Raw genomic sequence first — 22,424 nt, forward strand, 5'->3', positions numbered from 1 at the left:
GCATGCTTCCCCAGTTTCAATTTTCACATGATTTAGCTGGTGATGCTTTCTAACCAATAAAGACTTAATATTCTTAGTTGTTTGAAAGGTGATTTGCAACATTTCAAATGGTATTATGCATTGTTTTCTGTCTTTTAATATATTAATCACAACTGTAGCCCCTTCTGTTGCAAATGTTTGGTTTTAAAATTGTCACTTGTCAGCCAGTCCAGTAGGCTATTTCAGAACCAATACAGTTTATGCATGGGAAGTTTGATGTTGAAACAATATTTATTTACATTCCCAGAGTGAGATGGTTTAATATATTCATGCTGCTATAAAAGACATGCTACAAAGCCTAATCGTATTTTGTGTATATACTATGTGTACAGAGAATCTTGCTTGTATTAAAATAAAAGAGAAATGAGGTTCTAAGTATCAATTTATAAAACAGTTCTTTGTAACATGTTACAGTGTTTTGTGAAGCACTATTTAATGAAACATTAATTATCAGTAAGCCTCCATAGAAACTTCCTTTTCAAAAATTCATTATAATAGCTCCCATCTATTTTATTAATGTTTGCATTTCATGAAGTAGCTTACATCCCCTTCCTACACTTGCTGCACCACATAAGCAACACCAGTATGAGTGAACATACTTGTCATTCAGGCACTGACCTGTAAATACAAAAGCGAAGGAAGACTTAAAAATGACACTACCCTTCCCCCACCCATGACTTTCTTGCTGCAACCTGTGGCTCTTTCCCATCAGAACAGCTGGCGGATTTTACTGCTGCCATAGCAACCCTGCCGTCAGTCCGTTGGCTTGGTAACACTGCAGCAGGAAGAAACGCACTTCACGTCTGAACTGTTCTTAGACGCACTGAGGTATTTTTTTCAGGTTGCATTCCCAGATCCTTATTTACTCTTCGATTTAATAAATTTTGCAATGAAAAATCCTATACAGTCCTTATTTGCCAATGAGATCAGGTCATCTTCTCTGGAATCTTGCAAAGAATTAATATCCATTCCTTGCAATGTCACAGCAGCTGGATCAAACCTCTGCAGCAGCTTCAGCTGATCAAGTGACAGTCCAGCTCCCTTCATGCCTTCTCCTCCAATGTGAGGTTCCTGTTCAAGTAACAAAGAAAAGCAAATTATTGCATCTGTAAAATTCTTAAATGCCTTAAATATATTCTGCTGAGTATATGCAGAATACTTCACTGGTAATGTGGACAAGTTAGGTTTGTCACATCAGGGAGGATTCAGAAGTAATGTGGCCTATTCTTGCCTTCATCTGGCCAATATTATACAAACATATATAAAAGGTTCACAGTACTTTGAGGTGGTGCCCCTCATCCACTTCAACACGTCACTCAGAGCACTTGTTGATGATGGGTACACAGGTCTAAATCAATTCATTACTCAAAGGACTGAAACATCACAAGAAAGCTGTTATCACCAGACAGCTGGTCCAAAGGTTTTAGGTTGTCACTTTTAAATGATGCAGCACTTCTGTGTACTGACTAATAGCTGTATACGGACTAATAGCTATTAGTAAGTAAAAAATAGTCATTCCTTAGCCCATTACTAATATACTCAGTAACAGTAGTAAAAATACCTGGGTTCTTCACATTTAAAAACTTCAACTGCAGAGACTGAAAGCCCCAGTCTGAAGAGGCATCATTCTGTCAAATGATGTAGCAGAAAAATCTGAACTTCAGATTTTTTATATTTTTTATATATTTTTTATCTGAACTTCAGATTTTTTTTATATATATTTATATAAATGGGACTACTGTTACATGTGTATGAGGCAGAGAAAAAGAGAAAGCAATGCTTAGGTATCTGAATTCAGGAGATGACATTTGGCATCAAAATCCTGGAGAGGAGAAGGGCTTAAAAACACAGCCCTTTTCTCAGTGTTTCTTGTGAGTAGCCTTGACTGCTTTTTATTTAATACACTCCTGGAAGAAATCTAATTCTTAGCTGGCTTTGCTTTCAATGCATTCATTAAGGAATAGAAAAAATGTACAAAAGATGGCACCGCAATATCAAAAGTTGATCTCCTTTGTCAATCTGGTCTAATGTAGTCTATAATGCAGCCTGCAGCAGAGCATTTTGTCAGTCACCACACTCTGCAGACACATGATCTCACCCAGTCAGCACATGATGTGAATTAGTTGCTTAACCACATACTGTGTGCAGTAAAAGCTGCCAAGAGGTTGTAGCCTGATTCTTCTCTTCCTTGCCCTCAACAGGATTGCAATGCTTTCCAGGTAAAAGACAAAAAGAGGTGTCTATTGCAAATTGAGACAAAAGTAACATACAAAGGGGGACAAGGGTAGCAATTTGAAGTAATGTAGTAGAAGGATGGAAAGGTAGAAATCTATGGAAAACAGTATTGCACAGGTTGGAGCAACTTGCTCAAAGAAAGACCAGTGTTTTCGTATACCTATTCATTTTTTTCCTTCCAGTTAAGTTACTGCATTTAAGCTGATCTACAGTACCTCCTGTGTAACTCCTAAGAGGAAGTAAGTCTGCACAATGGATCAGCTGCCATACGGTAACTTCCACCTATGAGAACAACACCTATGGCTCCCATCTCCTGTTCTATCCTTACTCACCTTACCCAACGTGATTCCAGGACCTGTTGCCAAACTGAAAAAGTGGGAAACAGTGGACTGGGTATAAAAGGAGGTGTCCACTAAGTGACTAAAGAACATGGGAAATAAATACATAAAGGAACATGAGGTAAGTAGCCTTAGATTCCAGTTTCCTGTTCATCGGAAAAGATCACCTTACTTTACACTGCTGGAGAACTGGTTATAAGGTACTATAAACTATCTATGGGGAAAAAATTCAGTGTCATTTAATTTAAAACATACTATTCACAAACGATTTATTCTTATGGCATTTGTGTGTGAAGAACAGTGCTTTGTTTAAGACTGATATTACTGGTGAGAGAAAGTCTATTAAACCAGAATTAACTCTGCATTTGAGTTAATAGGGCTTGTGTTTTGCTTTGTCATTCTATCAAGGTGAATTTTTTTATATTGTTAGGTAAAATGTATAATATTAGTTGAAATGGCTGGAACTGAAAAATTCCTAGTAAATGAATGGTGAGAAAGCAGATGGAAGAACAGAACAAACAAATCCTTGAAGAACAGCTTCAGTACTGCTAAATCTTTACCAGCCTTCATATAGTTTCTTATTGTATACATGTTGTGTATATTTTGTTCATTTCAGTTAAAAGGTTCATCTAAACTTCTTAAGACAGGTACAAGTCATCACAGAATGTATAAGTGTGCTAAACAGGTATTGGAGTTAGATTTTTCCTTAAAGCCATGATAATAAACAATTACACCACCCAGCTCATCACATCATCAGGGGAAGAGTGATGTATGCAGACTGATGACAGACTACCTCAAAGTACTAATAAAGGTAACAGATATTTTTGAACTGTATGAACTGTATGAGGTATAGATAAAAAATTCTAGCCTGAAATAAATTTGTTCCCTCATTCCTTTAAATAAAGCAAAAATAGCACCCATACGTATAAAATCCTCCTTCCTCAAAACACGTTTATTTTCACTTATGTCCCCTCCTTTATGTATGTCTTCACGACTTCAGTGGCATTAATAAAACAATTTTCACCTTTCCTTTCAATGTGCAAATATGCATTAAAGAACAATTGCAAGAGAAATTTTAACATCAGAACTATCTATTGTCCCTGTTGTACTTTAAAAGACTGTTGTAAAAATCAAAATAACCACAATAAACACTGGGAAACTACTTAATGATCCCTAAATGAAGCTCAATTAAGCACAAAATTAAATATTAAAAAAGCTGAAATCCTCGTGTTAATTTCTATCCACAGCACTTAAAACTGTCCACAGTGAAAAAGATATGTATTGATAGTAAATATAGTGTGTAACTTTACAGTTCCAAAACAAGCTAATTAGATTGTGTGAAGTACCCTAAAAATACTATTACCTGTGGATGAAGTTGGAGGCATGGAAATCTTTTCAGGGCCCAAGCAACTTGCTCTTCGTTTTCAGAAAGTGTAATGGTACATGTACTATAAACTAAAACACCTCCTGGCTTCAGCAAGTTCACTGCCTTCAAGGAGAAATAAAAAATAGTACAGCTTATTTTTAAATGTAAAAACTTTCATATTAAGCAACATTAACCAAGAATCCGTTAAGCTATAATATTAAAACTTAGCACTTAATTAAACTCAAATCTTTCTAGGATAGGCATTAGGATACTAACTCTTCTCAGGGAATACAGTAAAGGATCCCATGGAGTAGAAAGGTTCTTCTTTCTAAACAGGCATTATAGCTCATGCAGTTTATTAATGACATTGAGATGATTCACCTTGTAAGAGCTGTTATTTATACAGCTCTGTATATCCCAGACAGATTAGGTCTGTTTTCACCACCTGCTGCCAACCATGGATACACAATACTTTTATCAGTCATATTAGATGTCAACTGTTTCCACATATTTGGCATGGAAGCTATATCTATGGTGCTTTTCAAGCTGTCATTCACTCTGAATATGTGTCATTCAGATTTAGACAAGTTGCATTAAATCTTATCTTTCAGCATCAGCCCAAGCACGCTCCTTAGCATGATCCTAAGAAACCTTCTCTGTGACTTAGACCCTTGCAATTATTATAAACTAAAAGTGATGAAACTGACAGATTAAAAAAAACACAAAGGTTTTTATCTACTATGAATTACATATACCTTTCCCATGCTCTAACGAATTGACTTCACCTAGCAATAGATATGGTGGAACTGAGAGGTTAACTGGACCCTTACACTTCTTAGCTGCTGAAAAGGTAGGGAAAATAAGGCACCATTTTTTTTGGTATGAAGTTTTATGCTGCAAAAGCATTTATGTTCTATTTAGCTTATCTACTCAATGTTTAATACATACCACAGTGAAAAGCTTGCGCTGTAGTGGCTGATAAGAGGTCACTTCCTTTAAAGTTGAAGAATAAGCCATGTTTGGTCTCTGCCCCATACCACTACATGGAGCATCAAGAAGAATCCGGTCAAATGATTCTGGTAAGAATGGAGGTCCTTCTGTAAAAGCAGAGAGTAATGTAGAACTTGTGTTTCTTTCCTTGAGACTTCATCGTAGAAAAGGACAAGCTGTTACTGCTTCCTTGATGTAAAACATTAATGTGCTATAGACATTGTCTGCAAAAGTAGTCTCAGCTAGAGACAAGTCTCAGCACTGCTGGTGGTGGTTTTCATCTCCCAGAAAACTAAACAGTTTAAGTTCTGTGAGCTCAAAAATTATCCCTTTAGGCAATAATTTTTTTTAAAGTTAATTTAGTAATTTGAAAGTAAAATGTAAAAGTAATCAAACAAAAAAGTGGAAATATGATTCGTCAGAGATGCTGAGTACAGAGTTGTACATACAGGCTGTAATGAAGAACAGTTAGCTCATAACTGAAACAAACCTTTACTGAGAGACACCTGTAGTTAATTGTTACAACTGCCTTAAATAATAATAATTGGACTGTCTATATAATAACTATTTATTGTGATGCATGCATATCCGTAGAAAATAAAGCACTTCATAATAACATGAACCATTACAAGTTCTAATGTGTGACGTGCTGTCTCCATGGCAGAACAATTCAATAAACAAGGATTGTGAAGACAAGAACAATTTCTAACTACTACTTGGATGATAATATGTATCTTCTATATGCAGAGCCTATGCTTTAATCCGGACCCCAATGGCTCAATAGCCCAAATGTTTCTGCCTCCTCAGTTCTAGAGAGGCTGTCCAGCTCAGCATCTCCAGGTACTACTGCTACCATACTTGTACTATCATACTACTGCTAACTAGCTTGTTCCTGCACTACAAAATGAGTCTATCTGATTTATCTACTTCTGATCCATTACTAAAATGTTCAAAATATGTCATGTCTTGCTTGCAGGGATGTACAGAAAAGCCTTCATAATCCCTGAGTAGTACATCTTGCTCTCGTTCAGCGGTCTAATTGCTACATACCACCTACAATATTTAATGTTCGAAAAGAGACTATAAAGGAAGTATCTTTGTTCCTCCAAAGCAGGAATAACTGCAAGGCATAGGGACAAAGAAGGTGAATTATGCAATCTGATTCCTACTTAGGCTAACCAGTGACTGAGATAAAATAGAGTGAGAAAGAACAGCATACATACATACACAGCAAACTAAAAATAATCAAGACAGCAGATACCGTTTAAATCATTCCGTCATGGGAAAAGAACCAGTATCATAACTGCAGCACTTCAGAAAAGCAAATGAAATGAACTTAAAATAATACACTGTGCTTCTATATAACTTTCCCCTGAACAGCTGAACAAACATATCCATGAACTAAACCTTGCAACACTCCCGGGAGTTAGGTATTAATAACCCAATTTTAATGATGAGGATTATGAGGCAGAAAAGCCAAGCAAGTCTGCAAAAATAATTTTTTTCTCAGACTTGGTCAGACAATTCAGAGTATGGGGTTAAATGTGATCATGAAAGAAGCTTTAAGGCTTCTTTTCTCTTTGATATTACCTGGGAAAGGAATGCATTTCCTTTGAGCATATTAGGTTGTGATAAGGACAGATCATTTGACTTTTGTATTTGCTTCATAGAGAAGGTGATAATCACAAAAGAGTATAAAATAAAAGTGCATTCACAACAATGAAGCAACTTAGGAATCTGCTAAAATTTTAAGGACTTGTAGACCTGTGGCAGGTTTAATACTGTGAGTGCAAAACACTAGTATTTTCTTCTAAAAGCCAAATTGTTTATTTTACCTTGTTCATCCTCTCGCTTCTCAACTGAAAGAGCCTTTGTTCCATCATAGCAAAAGGCCTTAATGCAATTCAATTGTAGCAATTCAGCGTTCAGCTTGATTTTTTTGACCTTTTTAGCTATCCTGTCCATGGCTATTACTTCACCCTGAAAAAAAAAGTTTTCATCAAAAGCACAGGGATTAAATGGATGTGCATTTTCTGATTTCTTTTCCTCCCCCAGCCATAAGCAGTGAAATGGATAAAGCATACTTTTCCCTACAGAATCATTTTATTCTTAAATCCACACTCCTGCAGTCCTTGTTTGCCCATCATCTCAATGATACCCACATTAGTCCAGATACTAGTCTGAAGCTGTGTGCCTTCTGACTGGCACTGGCTGCTCGGTACTGTCAGTCTAAGGAACCCTATAATGTCCGACTTTGGCAAGTGGATCTTTTGTTTATTTCCTTTTTGTTTGCTTTTAACTGTTTTACTGGGCATTAAAGTAAAAATGTAATCATTTGAAAAGGGTAGAAACCTCAAATACCTGGTAAAATAGGTCAACAGGTTTAAATTTGCATGGATATGGTAACAAACATGACAACATACAACTCAGTCCTGAGGAAATGAGGCCCACAGCCCTGCCTCTGACTTGCTCAGACTCATAACATACTGTTATACTTGCAGTAGTTGTCACTCAATTTATTTTGGGAAATAGTGTAAATACTAGAATAAATTTAGAGGTGGGAGGAGGGAAATCAAAATTTTTATTTCCCTCTCTCAAGATAAATTAAAATAGACACAAACCACTAACTGCTACATCAAATCTGTGAACACAAAGAAAAGTAAACAGCAGCATCAGGAAAATCCAAAAACCATAAAACTATTTTAAAAACCCACAAAACAATGACCAAAACCCTCTACTAGACTCGCTATAGCAAAATAGAATCTGCTGAGGAAACATGACAACTTTTCTCCACTTTATGATGGCTCTCTAAAGGCTTATGGAAGGGTAACATGCCTAAAATAATGTAAAAAAATAAAAAAATAAGGATAAGCTGTTGTCTGTATGTCATGTTAGCCATTATGTAGGTCTAGGACTGAGAAGTACAAAAGGATACATGTTGCATCAATGATGTCCAGCCTTCAGGTACTGTGAGCCAAATCACCTCTTACAGCAGCGTTCATGAACCACGTGCCACTGCTTCTCCCCTAACACCATTCAACCCCTTGCACATGTATACTAAGAAATTACTGTAATTCAAAGTTACGTCTGTTGCTATAACAGGATTTGCAGCACATGTGCAGTATGTGGATATAAAGAGGTCATAGAATCATAGAATGGTTTGGGTTGGAAGGGACCTTAAAATATCATCTCATTCCAACCTCCCCTGCCATGGACAGGAACACCTTGCACTAGACTGGGTTGCTCAGAGTCCCATCCAACCTGGCCTTGAACACTTCCAGGGATCGGGCATCCACAGCTTCTCTGGACAGCCTGTTCTAGTGCCTCACCACCCTCTGAGTAAAGAATTCCCTCCTAATATCTATGTTTGTTGTGTAAAAATCACTCTTCTTTTTTATAAGCCCTCTTTAAGTATTGGAAGGCCCTTCTCCATGCTGAAGAGCTCCAGCTCTTTCAGCCTGTCTTCATAGCAGAGCTGCTCCAGCCCTCTGATCACCCTCACGGCCTCCTCTGGACCCACTCTAGCAGGTCCACTTTCCTGTGCTGGGACCCCAGAACCATATACAGCACTCCAGGTGGTGTCTCATCAGAGCAGAGCAGAAGGGCAGAATCACCTCCCATCACCTGCTGCTCACACTGCTTTTGATGCAGCCCAAGATATGGCTGGTTCTGGGTTACAAGTGCAACTTGCCTGCTCATGTCCAGCTACTTATTCACCAGCACCTCCAACTCAAGCAGGACTGCTTTCAGTGAGTAGTTCTTTCAGTCTATCAGCTTGAGATTGCCTGGACCCAGGTGCAGGAGGTTGCACTTGGACTCGCTGAATCTCAGGAGGCTCCCATGGGCCCACTTCTCTAGTCCAGGTCCCTTTGAATGACATCCTGTCCCTCAGGTGTATCATCTGCACCTCTCAGCTTGGTATCATTGGCCAACTTGCTGAGGATGCACTTGATCTCATTATCTGTCATTGATAAAGGTACTAAAGAGCACCAGTGCCAAGAAGGACCAGTGAGGAACACAGCTCATCACCGGCCTCCACCCCGTCATGAGAGCCATTGGCCACAACTCTCTGGCTGCGTCTTGAGAGACTCAGGAAAAAGAAGGAGCTGGCAGACAACACTTCTTCCCCATGTGACCCATGTCAGCCACTGCCAGAACAACTATACCTGAAAGACATCTGGAAAAAATGGTGGTCTGAACTGGGATATTAATAAATACAGATACTAATAAATTCTCAAGTTTTAGCTATTCCAAAATCCTATTTAAAAGCTCTTAACAGAGTAATTTTACATCTTGATTATCTCATCTAAAACAATACATTGATTTCTACAATTATATAACAAAAAAGAAAGATTGATTCAAATATTCTGAAATGTTAATGATTCAACATACCATCTACGAAAATTTAGTATAGAAAATCTGTGAATGGAACTTAGAAACCAAAAACCAGTGCTTTTTTCAATATCTTTATCTTTCCATATATTAAAATTATATACTCAAAAAAGGAAAATCAATTCAGATTAATATTCAACATCTGTATTCTTACTCTTTACCACTTCAGCTGGAGGAAAGTACAATCAAAATATGTAAAGTGACTAAGGATACATACACAGATGGAAAAACTATAGATGTAAATGAATCTATGACAGAAATATGTGATTTACAGACTTCCTTTAATTATCTCACTGAAATTCTTTACTAAAGCTTTATATATTTATCTAATAAGTGTCTTATGACTTTCTAATGCATTTTAAAATGTTCCATACCGAGGGAAGAAAACACTTAGACAGACAAACCATCACAGAATTGTATACATGCCTTTTCTAAAGACATTCATATCATTACACTCTGTACTTCCCATGAATGCACAGGCAACTGTCAAAGTACTGCATAATGTAACTGTAAGACTTCTAAATGATCTGATATATTCTAATAACCCTATACCAACAAAAGTAATAACATCTTACAAAATTTTTAGAGGAAACATTACATGCTTTTCCCCTCTCTGCTAGAAAAGAGAAACTTATATTTCACTGTGCATATAGCAACTTAATATATGCAAGTTTTTATTCCTACATTCTTATATGATTATGTCCTGTTTTCCTTTGTCTTTCTCTACATATTGTTTTGTTTCTTTCTCATGAGATAGCTTTGGATTTTCTACCATAGAATGACAAATTCAGATTAGAAACTCAGTCTAAGATTCATATCTGTATGCATAATTGATAATTTTTACTGAGAAGAAAGTTAATTGGCTTAGGAACTCTTTAAAATGTTTTTTGTACAGAGTTGTGCATTTCCTTCGCACACAGTAGTAACCCCCAATTTTCATGTATCTCAGTTTCATGACTTCACCATATTCCTGCATAACTTTGCCTTGCATGTTACAAATTCTTTGATTAAGAATAAATCAGTAGCATTTAAAAGTGAAATTAAATATATTTTAACAAGTCAATTTGTAACAAATAAGGTTTTAAATATGATGGTGACTATTCAATAAAGACTGTTACTTTCAGTAACTCTGATGTGTAGCAAAATATATTGGTAAGCAGAATGTCAGAAATATCTGTGCATTCTGACACCTGAGTGAAGGGACCTGTACAAATGAACAAGGCTCAGACTTTCTTCCTTAGACAGAAAATTCCCAATGACTTTCCTTACCTGGTCATGCATTAATGTTGCAAGATGGGTTGCTTTTCCTCCAGGTGCAGCACACATATCCAAAATTTTCTCTCCTGGTTGAGGGTTTAAAATGTGGCTCACAACCACAGAAGGTAAATTCTATCATAAAAACAAATACGGGAGAATTCAAACCTTATACTCTGCATCATTCCTTTACTAAGGAATGAAAAACTCATTGAATAAAATAATTCATTCAGCAGTGAAGATACCTATGATATTGCTCTCAGTTCTTTAACAGAAAATGAACTGTTTGCATAATATAAATGGGACACTATAGGTCAGAAGTCTCCAGTGGCTAGTTTTTTATTTAAAGCTATATATGAGTGTCTATGAATGAAGTTTAAGAATTCATGACTACAGTGCTAGAAGTCAAAATAAAATAAGCTGATACTCTGTGTCTGTCTCAGACACAGAGCAGCTCTATCTATTACAAATATATTAACCTGTTTGTTGGAACATTTAGTATATTAATACACTGACACAGTACACTAAAGAACAGTTAGAACAATAGACAGAAGTTTAAACTTGCTGAATTAAATTACCAAGAAGCTGAACTGCACTATTAATTGTATAAACAGAATAGGTGCTCTGAAGAGAAATAATGTGCAATAATTGTGGGCAGTATTGCATCTCAGACAACACGGAAATATTCTCTTCTCAGTTAAACACAAAGGTATAAAACCCTTTTAAAGTTGTCTTTAGTACTTAAATAATAGCTTAAAGCCAACCTAATATTTGGAGATTTTCCTGATAGTCTGCAGAATTATGTAACCTTAAAGAGGCAGATTCCAAAAACTAATATGAACTAGAGTTCATAGGCATATTCCAAAAACTAATAGTTCTATGCAGAGTATCTGTGCAAAAAAAAATTTCTACATTTTTAAATATCTCTTAAGTCACTTTGAAGTCCCTTATCATATCTCTGTCACAGTATGATTAAACCACCTACATGTAGACACTGACTTCATTCCAAATGCTTTGTTTTCCTTAAATCCAAAGACTGAATTAGATGCTAAAATACACAATGAATAGATAAAGCATTAATGTGTGCTAAGAGGATATTCACGATTCTGTAAATAGTACAGACTTTTAATTTTTGTAACAAACATACCTGTAAAAACAAATGACTAGGGAGCACATTGTCAAATGAAGGACTAAGGTAGACTGGTTCTATCATTCTTACACCTAGCCCCCTGAAAAACATGAAAAAAAAATTAAACGACTCAGTTTTATAAATTTTAACAGTATTCAATTAAAATCTTTATGCTTACACATAGCAGCTTAAAACAACAATCTTACAAAAATGAAAGATCTTATAAATCAAAGAAAACCACTTTCATACTTCTGTAATATGATATTCTTTAAAATGACATCATTGAGTAAACCATGACCAAAAATGCACTACATTATAAGTTGGAATCATTTCTAAAACTGCAGAAAGCAAATTTATTTTTTTCTACACAAGACAAACCAAGATCTAATCCAAGCCTTCACACTGTAAAGAAATGCATAAAACCAGTTCTAAACATGTTAGCTTCAATCCATAACTGAATTGGCTAGCCATGTACACACCAGGGCACTGGCATATGATTTCCTACTTAGATTTTCCTCCATTTTCTAAAGTATCTGAGATTTCAGCCAAATAACTACAGAAATGTTATATGAAACAGGAATGTATGTTACAGGAACATTGATTTGTGTGCAAAGTAAAAGTCTGAAGTTAGAGGTAACCTGAGGTTTTAAATACGGATGAAATCCTGACACAGATTTGTTAAAAGAAATGTATCAGGAAATTGACAACGATAAAAAGAAAACCAAGAAAAAGCAATTCTGAGCCTGAAAAAAAAGATTACTGAAGAGAACAACAATGAGTATTATTTTGCATATGTACTGGATAGTCCAACATGGAGAAGGAAAGATATGAGAAAGCAAACTTGTAGGCACCAGACTCAGTGTTACATACTGCTGTTCCATGTCACCAACTCTAAAGGATATATCCTACCACTACTCCTACTATATTTAAGCTCTCATAAAGGAGAAATCCTCCGACAATGTAACCTTTCTCTCTAGATCTTTTGTAGTTTGTTCTCAGGATGTAAAGCCTCAGTCATTAATTTAATGTCCATGCTCTTTTACATTACTTTTTATGTGTGTTTTAGATGACAGGAGAAGAATAAACCATAATGCTTCAGCAACAAAATAGAAAAGCAAGTAATCTTGAAATAAATAACTACCTAGGCAGATGCTATTAATTTTTTTAAGATATCTGACCTTATGTTCTGTCCCCTGTCCCACTGAAACAAAGGCCCCTACAGATATTTTTAAAAGATGGAGAAATTGATAAGGCTGCACTTCTGTTCCATCCAAACAGGGAAGCGGCACAGAATAATTCACCACAATGCAATTTTGCCACAGTGAGACCATTTGTCAGTTCTGTTTGTTCTATATTGCTGAAGTCATATGCTGTAGATAAATTATGAAAAACTCCTACTTATTTCCTCCTACCAGTCATGTAAACTCATGCAGATTGCAGTTACAATGGACTTACTTCAATGGGCCACTTGAACTGAAGATTTCACTACGACTCAGTTCTGAAATCCCATTTCCAAGGAAAACTTTGACTCCTTCAAATTCTTTGGCTCCTCTTTTACACTTCCCTTCAATATCCGAATACACTGAGACCAGATCTCCAGCTTTCACAACTGCAGAAAGAAGAACAGAAACTCTCAGATCAACATGACACTTAACAAAACAGTAGTGACCAAATAATTTCAGATTTTCAGTAGACTACTTACTTCAACTCCTGTATCATATCAGACTTTAAACTTTATTCTTCTAATCAAAGATGAAGATTAGCTGATATAAAGCTTGAAAGTGTTAGGTGGTAAATAATAATGGCCAGTCTTCGCGAGCGAAGATCCGGGGAAGGTCTTTCCACCTTCCAGCCTGCGCATTGGATTTTTTAGGTGAGACACAGTGTGCGCGGAACTGAGCCCACCCTTTAATCCTAAGGTTCATCTGCCGGGGCCAAGCGAGCTTGGACGGTGGCAGCGAGGTCCTCAGGACGTAGGTGGGTTGCCTTTAAGGGCTAACGAGCCCCACCTGCCCGGGAGTGGCCCTGACCGGGAATCGAACCCGGGTCTCCGCGGTGATAGCGCCGCGCCTTTACCACTAGACCACATTATAAGTTGGAATCATCTCTAAAACTGCAGAAAGCAAATTTATTTTTTTCTACACAAGACAAACCAAGATCTATTCCAAGCCTTCACACTGTAAAGAAATGCATAAAACCAGTTCTAAACATGTTAGCTTCAATCCATAACTGATTTGGCTAGCCATGTATACACCAGGGCACTGGCATATAATGTGGTCTAGTAGGTGGTAAATAATGGCTACCAAATGACTGGAGCTACTGAGAAACACCAAGCTGCAAGTCAGATAGTGTGCCTTGTTTTCTAAGAGATTACAAAATCTGCACTTTATTTATTTGATCACAGCAAGGTCACCCGCAAGTTTTCCTCACACTCTTCAGGATCCAGTTCTCTCTGTGTGCTCCAAGCACACGAGTACATCAAACAACACTGGTTCACACTTACTAAACAAAGACAGTAATGCTAAATTTGTCTAATGACCTCCCAATAGCTAGGTAGAACACAAGTATAGCTGCTTTTTCTCTAACTATTGCTTTCATACAAGTGATTATACATTCTCTTTCTGGTCTGGTTTTGTTTCCTTTAAAGCAACTGCTGTTCTCAATAATCCTCTTAGAGAGTTTTTTATTTCCAATTAAAACCTACCAGATCAGTAAAGTTGTAAATATACACCAAACACTAGAAGTGTAATCATGCAGACTTTAAAAGACTTGCTGAGTTAGAACAAAAATAAATGGAAAAGGAGGATGGTTTAGGTGATTTTGTAGAAGAGTGAGCAAGCTCTCTGCACTGACTGGATGAAAAATGTTAAAAGTAAAGGCCTCTTCTCAAAGCAACAAACAATTTTCCAAAATTACATTTGTGACATGAGTGACAGTCTGGAGGTACCAGATGGTATAACAAGTAAGATTAATGACAGTTCAGCTTCCTAGGAATTCTTTAAATTGCAGTTGGGAATCCTTTTTTTTTCCATTTTCAAGTGGCCTTCTGATTATGCACAAATAGCCTGAAAATTTTAAATGGTAATATTTGCTGGGTAGCCACTGAATTTTTTTTTTACATAGCTTCTTTTTACACAGTGACACAAAATATTATATGGTAGCTCACTGTTACTGTCTGATCAAACTTCACTGAACAAAAACCTGGAGCAATTTAACTCTTCCATCAAGCATATCTGCCAATTATGTTTTGCAGTATTCAAACAGAAATGATTTTATTTCACTCTCTGCTGACAATCGTCCTTTCAGAATATATTAGTAGTGTATACAGTTCTTAAGCTTTTTGTATCTTATACCAGCATTCTATAAACATAAAGCTTGGGCTTTGATTAGTTAAATTAAACTCAAAGTCCCCCAATCATTTGTTTACCCTCATTTGGCTTGGAAGTTTGGTGATTAAATGTGCTCTTGCTGTACTACTTTTTTTCCCTACTTAGACCATCTGTGCTTAATACAGCCTTATTATATTTGGCATCAAGTGGGTAGTATGCCCTTTAATTATATTTTCTTATCTGCAATTCCCCTGAAGTGTTCCTGAAGTTTTATAGTATCTTTTCTTTTCTTCAAACTGATGTTGCATGCATAATTACATGCAGCAATTATGATAAATCACTAGCTGACTCAAAGCAGGATTTGAATATTTATTACATTGTCTAAATAAGCAGCTTCAACAACTGCTCAGGCAATATACTTATTTCATTATTGAGTCCTAGATTGAAAAACATTTCTGTTCAGTGAATTTGACTTAAGCACATGCTTAAAACTTCTTGAAGTTTTTTTTTATTTTTCCAAAAGAGAATTGAAGTGACTAGATAAATGCTTTCCTGACTCACTTTGTTTAATAATAAGAACCATGATGATTAGTAGATCTCATCACAATAGAATAATAAAGTGAATCACCCAAAATTATACTGGTTTTACATAAAGTTAATTTGACCTTTAAATAAAAAATAAATAGGCTGCTTAACACAAAGCATGTATATGTAGGTTTTTTTTTATCTTGTCTCATAGGCATGGAAACATAATTTCCATTTCTTAAGAATTTGACAATTAAAATTGAAGATTTTTCTCATCAATGAAAAAAGATTTTTACTACATCTCTCAGACACAAATAGTATCAAATGAAATTTCAATGGATAAAAAAAAATTAGGGTTTTTATAGATCTGTAACTTAAAATCTGACAGGATAATGAAGGTAAGTGGCTTAGTGAATGAATGAAGAAATAACATATCTGGAAACAGTATCTATTGAATAATCAAGATACATCCAGGCACCATCCAGATGTGGCATCCCGTGTTTTTTGGGTTTTCTTTACAAGACTGGAAAGCAGCTAACTTCTGTAATTTGTTCAACTGAACATCCATATTAAAATTTACAGTATTAAGCTCAAAAAAATTCTTAAAAAGCCATGTTTTACTTTGAAAATACTCTTTAAAAAGGTTTTGAAATGAGACCAAGAAAGTGAAATCCTTGAGAACTAATACTTAAGGTACAAATTACACATGGAAAAAGGAATTTAAAACATGCCAGCTGAAAATAATTAGATTTAATTCATTACAAGTGCAATGAAAATAGCAAAAATCTCAAGAAAAAAAAGCCAGAAAAGCCTTAAAAATGTAATTAGCATAAATTACAACTATAGGACTAATTTCAGCCGTGAATAGAAAAAAATTTCATGTCACTATTTATTGGAAATTGTCATCAAAGGCTTACACTTCTTCTGTCAGCTTTACAACTTAACTTGGTGTATTCAGAGAACTCTTACATCTTGATGTAGATACGATTCCAGGGACATAAACATGTGCTCCTCGAAGTACGGCATATCCACACTGGGCTCCAACAATTACTTCAGATGGATGTTTTTTTAAGTCTTGCCTAGAAATACAAAATATAGTTCAGTTAAAAAAGTATACTGAAAAAAAGCCAAATGCCCCCCAAGTCAACTCTAGTTCATAAATACCGATTTGTCAGAATATAATAGAAAAACTACTTAAATATCATGTATTACATGTAAAAGATTTATTTTAGTCACAGAGAAATCAAAGGAAAGAGCCAAGAAGAAGAAAAGTCCTCAAAACAATGCAGATTCTGGCACATTCTACCAGAACCTAACATAGGAATACAAAAAAATTGTACTAGGATGGAGAAACAATCCTCTATCCCTTTCTAGGCCAGGTGATTGTAAAGTATTTTTTTGTGTTTACAAACTTACATCTTGATTCCATTTGATTTCTTCCAGTGTAAAAAAAACCTGCCTGTATTTAGCTATAGTTCTATATTCCACTGCAAAAGTTCAGTTCTTCTGTATGCCACCCTACTGGCTTTCCAGGGAGGATGCACTCATGTTACATTTTCCCTATAAAACATTAGTCTCATAAATTATAAGTCACAAAACTCTTTCTATGTTTTCTTATATCTTTTAATGACTAAAACTCTGACCTGGTAAGTGTACGGACTTCCACGAGGTCACAATATAAATGAAGTTGTGCTTCAGTTATAGTGAGTTAGTTATCATAACTGTTTAACATGAAATCTGTAAGTAAAATGTGTTACAACATTTTAAGGCGAAAGACTGAAAATTTCAAACCTGGGTCCAATGACAGGAATTAATAGGATGTCCTGGAGTTTTGGGTGCTCAAGAACTGGAACATATGGTCCTTTGAACTGCTGTTTTATTAACAAAATACATAATTATTAGGCACTACTAATAAACTTAATATTTCAACACTTAATTAGACTGAAAACTATTTTTCCATTCATAATTTATAGCTGTAGAGCATAAAAAGCAAAGGTAGTGAAAACAGATAAAAATGGGTGGGAAATAGTGTGTAAGGGGACACTCAATAGTAAAAATACTGGTGTAAAAGTCTAAACATTTAATAAACTGAGAAATAACAAGGCCATAAAGGGATTGACTGAGAACTGACTTCAGGGAGTGGAAAAGTGTTTTGACACTCATATCCCTACCACTGGCTTCTTCTTTTTTCTCAAAGAAGATTGAGTTGTCATCAGAACACAGTAACACCACCATAGAAGCTTGGGTCTAATCTGTGTTACCTTCTTGATATTATTAGTTTGAAACCACTGTTTAACTCTACTCGTGTATTGTTTGTCTTACTTAACATGCCAGGTTGGCAAAACTTATCATTTTTTTTGTCAGCTTAACTTTGGATACTGAGAGCTGAGTAGTGCAGATAGTTGAAAAAAAATGACAGTATGACAGTTTTCCATTTTATAAAGGTTCCTGAATTTCAAAAAGATGATGTCTTCTCTCCCGAGCCTTCTAAATTATAGCCTTAGAGAATGTAAAACCATAAATCAGTTTGCTTCTGATAAATAAGCATTTTCCCTTAAAAAAGAAAACAAGCCATGACCATAATTTTGTTCAAAACTGTGTTATGTGGCTTCCTTTTCTAATCACACTTCAAAATACAGAAAGTTTGTGAAAAGCCAGTCTTCAGTCAGTTTTCAGCAAAGCCTTTTCCCTTGAAGCAAAATATCATACTGCAGTACCCACTTCCAGATTTCTACAATCAAGCTAAAATTAGCATAGCTTATTACCATTCCAGCCAACAGAACACTGTCAACTGCCTCTGCATCACAGAAACGTCTTGGGTCCTGTCATGCAAGAGCTCCCTGTACACCCACTAGCATTAATAATTTACTTAAAGAAGAACTGGCTCTTTTTAGACAGAGCGAAGATCTAGGGCACAATTTCAAAATAATACATTTCTTAAACATAATAGCTTATATATTATCAGATAAATAAATGTTTAAGTTAGGTCAGTAAAAATCCACAAAACTATACAAATCTTCGTTCACAAAGCCTAGCCATGATGATAGAAAGATTACAGAACAGGTTAAAAAAAAAAATACAGCAGCTGCAGAGCATCACTTTGTCTCCAGTTTCTAAAACATACAGATTTTCTCACTTTCCTAAACAGTTTCTGCAATGAAATACACAGGCATTCTCCTCTAATCTTAAATAAAAAATGTTCTAAGCATGCTGAAGACAGCATACTGAACTACAGCTTTTATCTTCCATCTTCTCTATAGACTTATGACACCTTTACAGTATTTACTACAGTAGTACCTCGATCCTAGCTAAGGTTTGGATCTGCCACATGAAAAAGAGTTGATGGCCTTTTCCCTCTATTATTGCCCTTTTTGGATGGATTAGATGAGGAATACTGCTAGACAGTGAATTTTCATTTAACATTTAATGCTGACAGGAAATTTATATGATTGCATAATGTTAATACTACTGGACGTGCATTAAGGTAAGGTATACTTTCCAGTAAAGAAAAGCTCTCATAATCAGGCAAAAGATGAATTATTATTTTTGCTGTAACAAAGAAATTGCACAAACCTTCTGGATCTCTTCAAACAGCAATTTTTTCACGTGTTTCACTGAGGCCAAGTGGGTATTAACTCTTACAGTTGTAAAACTTGGTGGATGAGATAGACGACTTAACAGAGATTGATATTTATTCTCTGCCTCCTGTGTACCTAAAGCTGTGATAAGCTGAAAGTGAAAGAAGAGATTTTTTTATTAAAGAGATTCACACAGCAGTCTCTTGCTCAGTGCAAAAGGATGCCACTGAATAAAAACTCCACAGAAATGGAGGAATATGGTTGTGTGGTGCGCAATAGTGAGAAATGTCAATATCTGGACGTCTAATTACACTGGAAGCCTCATAAATTTCTTGAAAAGCACTCATTGGAAAAACAGTTGTATTTGCAAAATCACTGCAAATAGTCTGCAGCAAGTATCAAAAGTAACTACTCCGTGATAGAGATACTGTACAAAATACAGTCCTAAGGAAATGGATGGGTAGATTCAAAACTATGAATTAGTAACTTTCATACTGATGTACAAAAATGTAATTATTTTATCCTTTGGCATTAGGAATTAATAGATTGCCTGTCATAGTTTTGGTTCTATACTGAGGTAAGGGAGTATTTCTTGTTAATATTATGTGGTTAATAAGTGGTTAATTATCTATGATCTCTCTTCAGTGGGATCAATTCTCTGATTTATGTTACATTTAATTTAAATATTTATGTTACTTTGAGCCAATGGCCATAAATATTAATTTTATATTTTAAATATAAAAGTATTTTATATAAAAACTCTGTGTCTAATGTGAGGACAATTACTTTATTGTAAGGTATTAAAGTTACATAAAAAAATTGATTATTTGTTGATGATTAGTAGTATCCATGTCACATACCTCTTTATTACTGAACACTTTGGTGAGATACTCTTCAACTTCACACCGGAAAGAGATTTTAGGGAAAAAGGACATCTCTTTATAAAATCTGCTGGTGAGGAATGGAAATAAACAAAATATTTTCTCAGTTATTCTTATCACATTCTCCAAGTTTATAAATGTAACGTAAGATGTACTCACAAACTGAGCTTCTTTTTCTTCTGTTTCAATAATACAATTTTACTGTACTCAACACTACACTTAATTACATTTCAAAATATGCTCATTAACATGTTTAGCACTTGCAACCAACTCACAATGAGGTTACTGGTTTCCTTGCTGTCACCTCCTTCCATGCCACACCTTCCAAGGCTACTGTATCAGTGTTTGAAATATGAAGGAAGTGTCATCACCTCTAAATCCTGTCCCATTGTCCTGGTTTCAGCTAGGGTAGAGTTAATTTCTTCTCACATGCTTTTACAGTGTTGTGGATTTGGAATGAGAATGGTGTTGATAACCCACAAATGTTTTGATTTTTTGCTGAGTTGTGTTTATCCTAAGTCAAGGGACCTTTTTCTTGTCTCGTGCTCTGCTAGCGAGGAAGTATGCAAAAGAAACTGGGAGGAAGCATAGCTGGGACAGGCGACCCGAGCTGACCAACGGGATATTCCACACCACAGAATGCTATGCCGAGTATATAATCTGGAGGGAATTACCCAGAACGGTTTCAGGAAGGGGGCTCTGGCATTGGTCAATGCGAAAAAATAGTACCAAGGGGATTTCAATTCTCCCAGTATAGACAGGTAGACTCATACAGAAGCATGATGCCACATTTGTGCTTTTAACCAGAGTTAATGAACATTTCAGAAAGTCACAGAATGCCTTAAAGGAGAAGTTAAGACTTGACTGTGACTAGTTCATAAAACCTGTTATGAAATGTGACCGTAGAACAGCTCCTCTGTCACAGGAACTGCAAGGTATGTGGACTCAACACATTCATTCGAATGCCAAATACCAGATGTGCTTATTTCATGGAGAGGAACAATACACAGATGAAAAGCAATTCCTCAGTTAAAAAGAGCCTTCAAAAGAATACAACCATTGTAAGCTGCCTGGAAATGTCAAAACCACACAACTGGAGGTTCAGAGCACACCCACATAACCTTCAGCTTGAGCAGGGTATGTGTGCCCTTTCCGTGGTCATTCTCAGAAAAGATGCAATCTAGCTCAGAAAAAGCGTGATTATGATATATAGGGAATTGCTTTCAAATACGGAAAAACAATTTGCCATCTTCAAGGCTAGGGAACATAGTTGAGAGGGGATAGAGGCTTATAAATTCAGACACGGCAGGAAGCCAGGCTGATGAAGGAGACAGCCTAGTGCCCCTCCAAGTACAAGAGTTGGACTTCAAGCGTTCAGCAGGTGGCAGGTTTGACACCTGCGAGAGGTATTGTTTTGCCGGATCTGCTGTGCCGTACACAGCAACGGCTTGACAGATTTCAGAAGAAAGCCCTTGAGGGAGCTTCCTCTCCCTATTCACCACCTCCTTGCAGATTTCCCTGTGCCTCAGTGTGGAGGAAACTGCAGCCAGGATCACGACGCCAGACCAGCGCTTTGATCTAAATACGCACAGGGACACTGCGAGCTGTCAAACGCGGTCAGCACCAGAGATGCCGACTCTTTCAAACCTCCCTTCCCCACCCTTTCACATACGAGGAAAAGTCAGTCAGCTCATTGCTGTGGGGAGCAGAATTTGGGGAGCTCTCCTTTATTTCCCCATCCGTCCACACGGTGGGAGAGGACACACGAAGGGACACCCAGCTCTTCGCCGCCCTGCGGGGAACCTCAGCCCAGCGGCACGCGGGAGGTGCCACCGCCACCACCGCCCCCTCAGCCTCGACGGACACCGAGGGAGAGCCGGGGCACCACGAGAAGGGAGGAGCACACAGGTGCCGGTGCCGGACCGCGTTCGACCCTCCCGCGCAGACCCCGACAGGCCGCCGGCCCCCACCTACCGCCGGTCCCGGGCCGGTCCCGCCTCCTCCGGGGCGGCCGCAGGAAGTCCCGCCTGTGCGGAGTCGCCATGGGAGCCGGGAACGCCGCGGCGGGGAGCAAGTGCAGCCCCCGTGCTCCCTCCCCACTACGGGACAGGGAGGGAGGCAGCAGGACAGGCCCAGAATCTCGAGGACACCCGAGCTTGTTAGACAATACGTTGCTGAGAGCGCTTCTTTTTTTAGTGTTTTCCCTCTGAAAAAGCTGAAATGAGTGGATTATAATAACAGGTTTTGTACTGCCACCCGTCCTGCATCTAAGTGCCTGTGGATTCTCGGTCTAGGGCGGAGCAGGGTTCGTGCTCTCCTACTGATCTCTCCTAAGTGATAAAACCCGGGTACCCGCTCAAGAGCCCAG

The 22,424-nt window shown here is 37.0% G+C and overlaps 1 protein-coding gene across 1 annotated transcript; it reads right to left on the reverse strand.

Annotated features, from left to right (window-relative positions):
* Nucleotides 1-251: 251 nt before the first annotated feature.
* NSUN6 (NOP2/Sun RNA methyltransferase 6) lies at nt 252-22,036 on the reverse strand. The gene is made up of 12 exons (XM_050325725.1): nt 22,031-22,036; nt 20,036-20,126; nt 19,171-19,326; nt 17,389-17,468; nt 16,567-16,676; nt 13,199-13,352; nt 11,762-11,843; nt 10,630-10,749; nt 6,804-6,948; nt 4,927-5,075; nt 3,976-4,101; nt 252-1,110 (listed from the first exon to the last, which is right to left on the reverse strand). The coding sequence occupies exons 2-12, from the start codon at nt 20,108-20,110 to the stop codon at nt 898-900; spliced, it is 1,410 nt and encodes a 469-aa protein (XP_050181682.1). The 5' UTR covers nt 20,111-20,126; nt 22,031-22,036; the 3' UTR covers nt 252-897.
* Nucleotides 22,037-22,424: the final 388 nt, after the last annotated feature.

Source organism: Myiozetetes cayanensis, unplaced genomic scaffold (assembly GCF_022539395.1).
Source record: "Myiozetetes cayanensis isolate MyiCay16 unplaced genomic scaffold, myiCay2020 scf1, whole genome shotgun sequence".
Taxonomy (NCBI): Eukaryota; Metazoa; Chordata; class Aves; order Passeriformes; family Tyrannidae; genus Myiozetetes; species Myiozetetes cayanensis.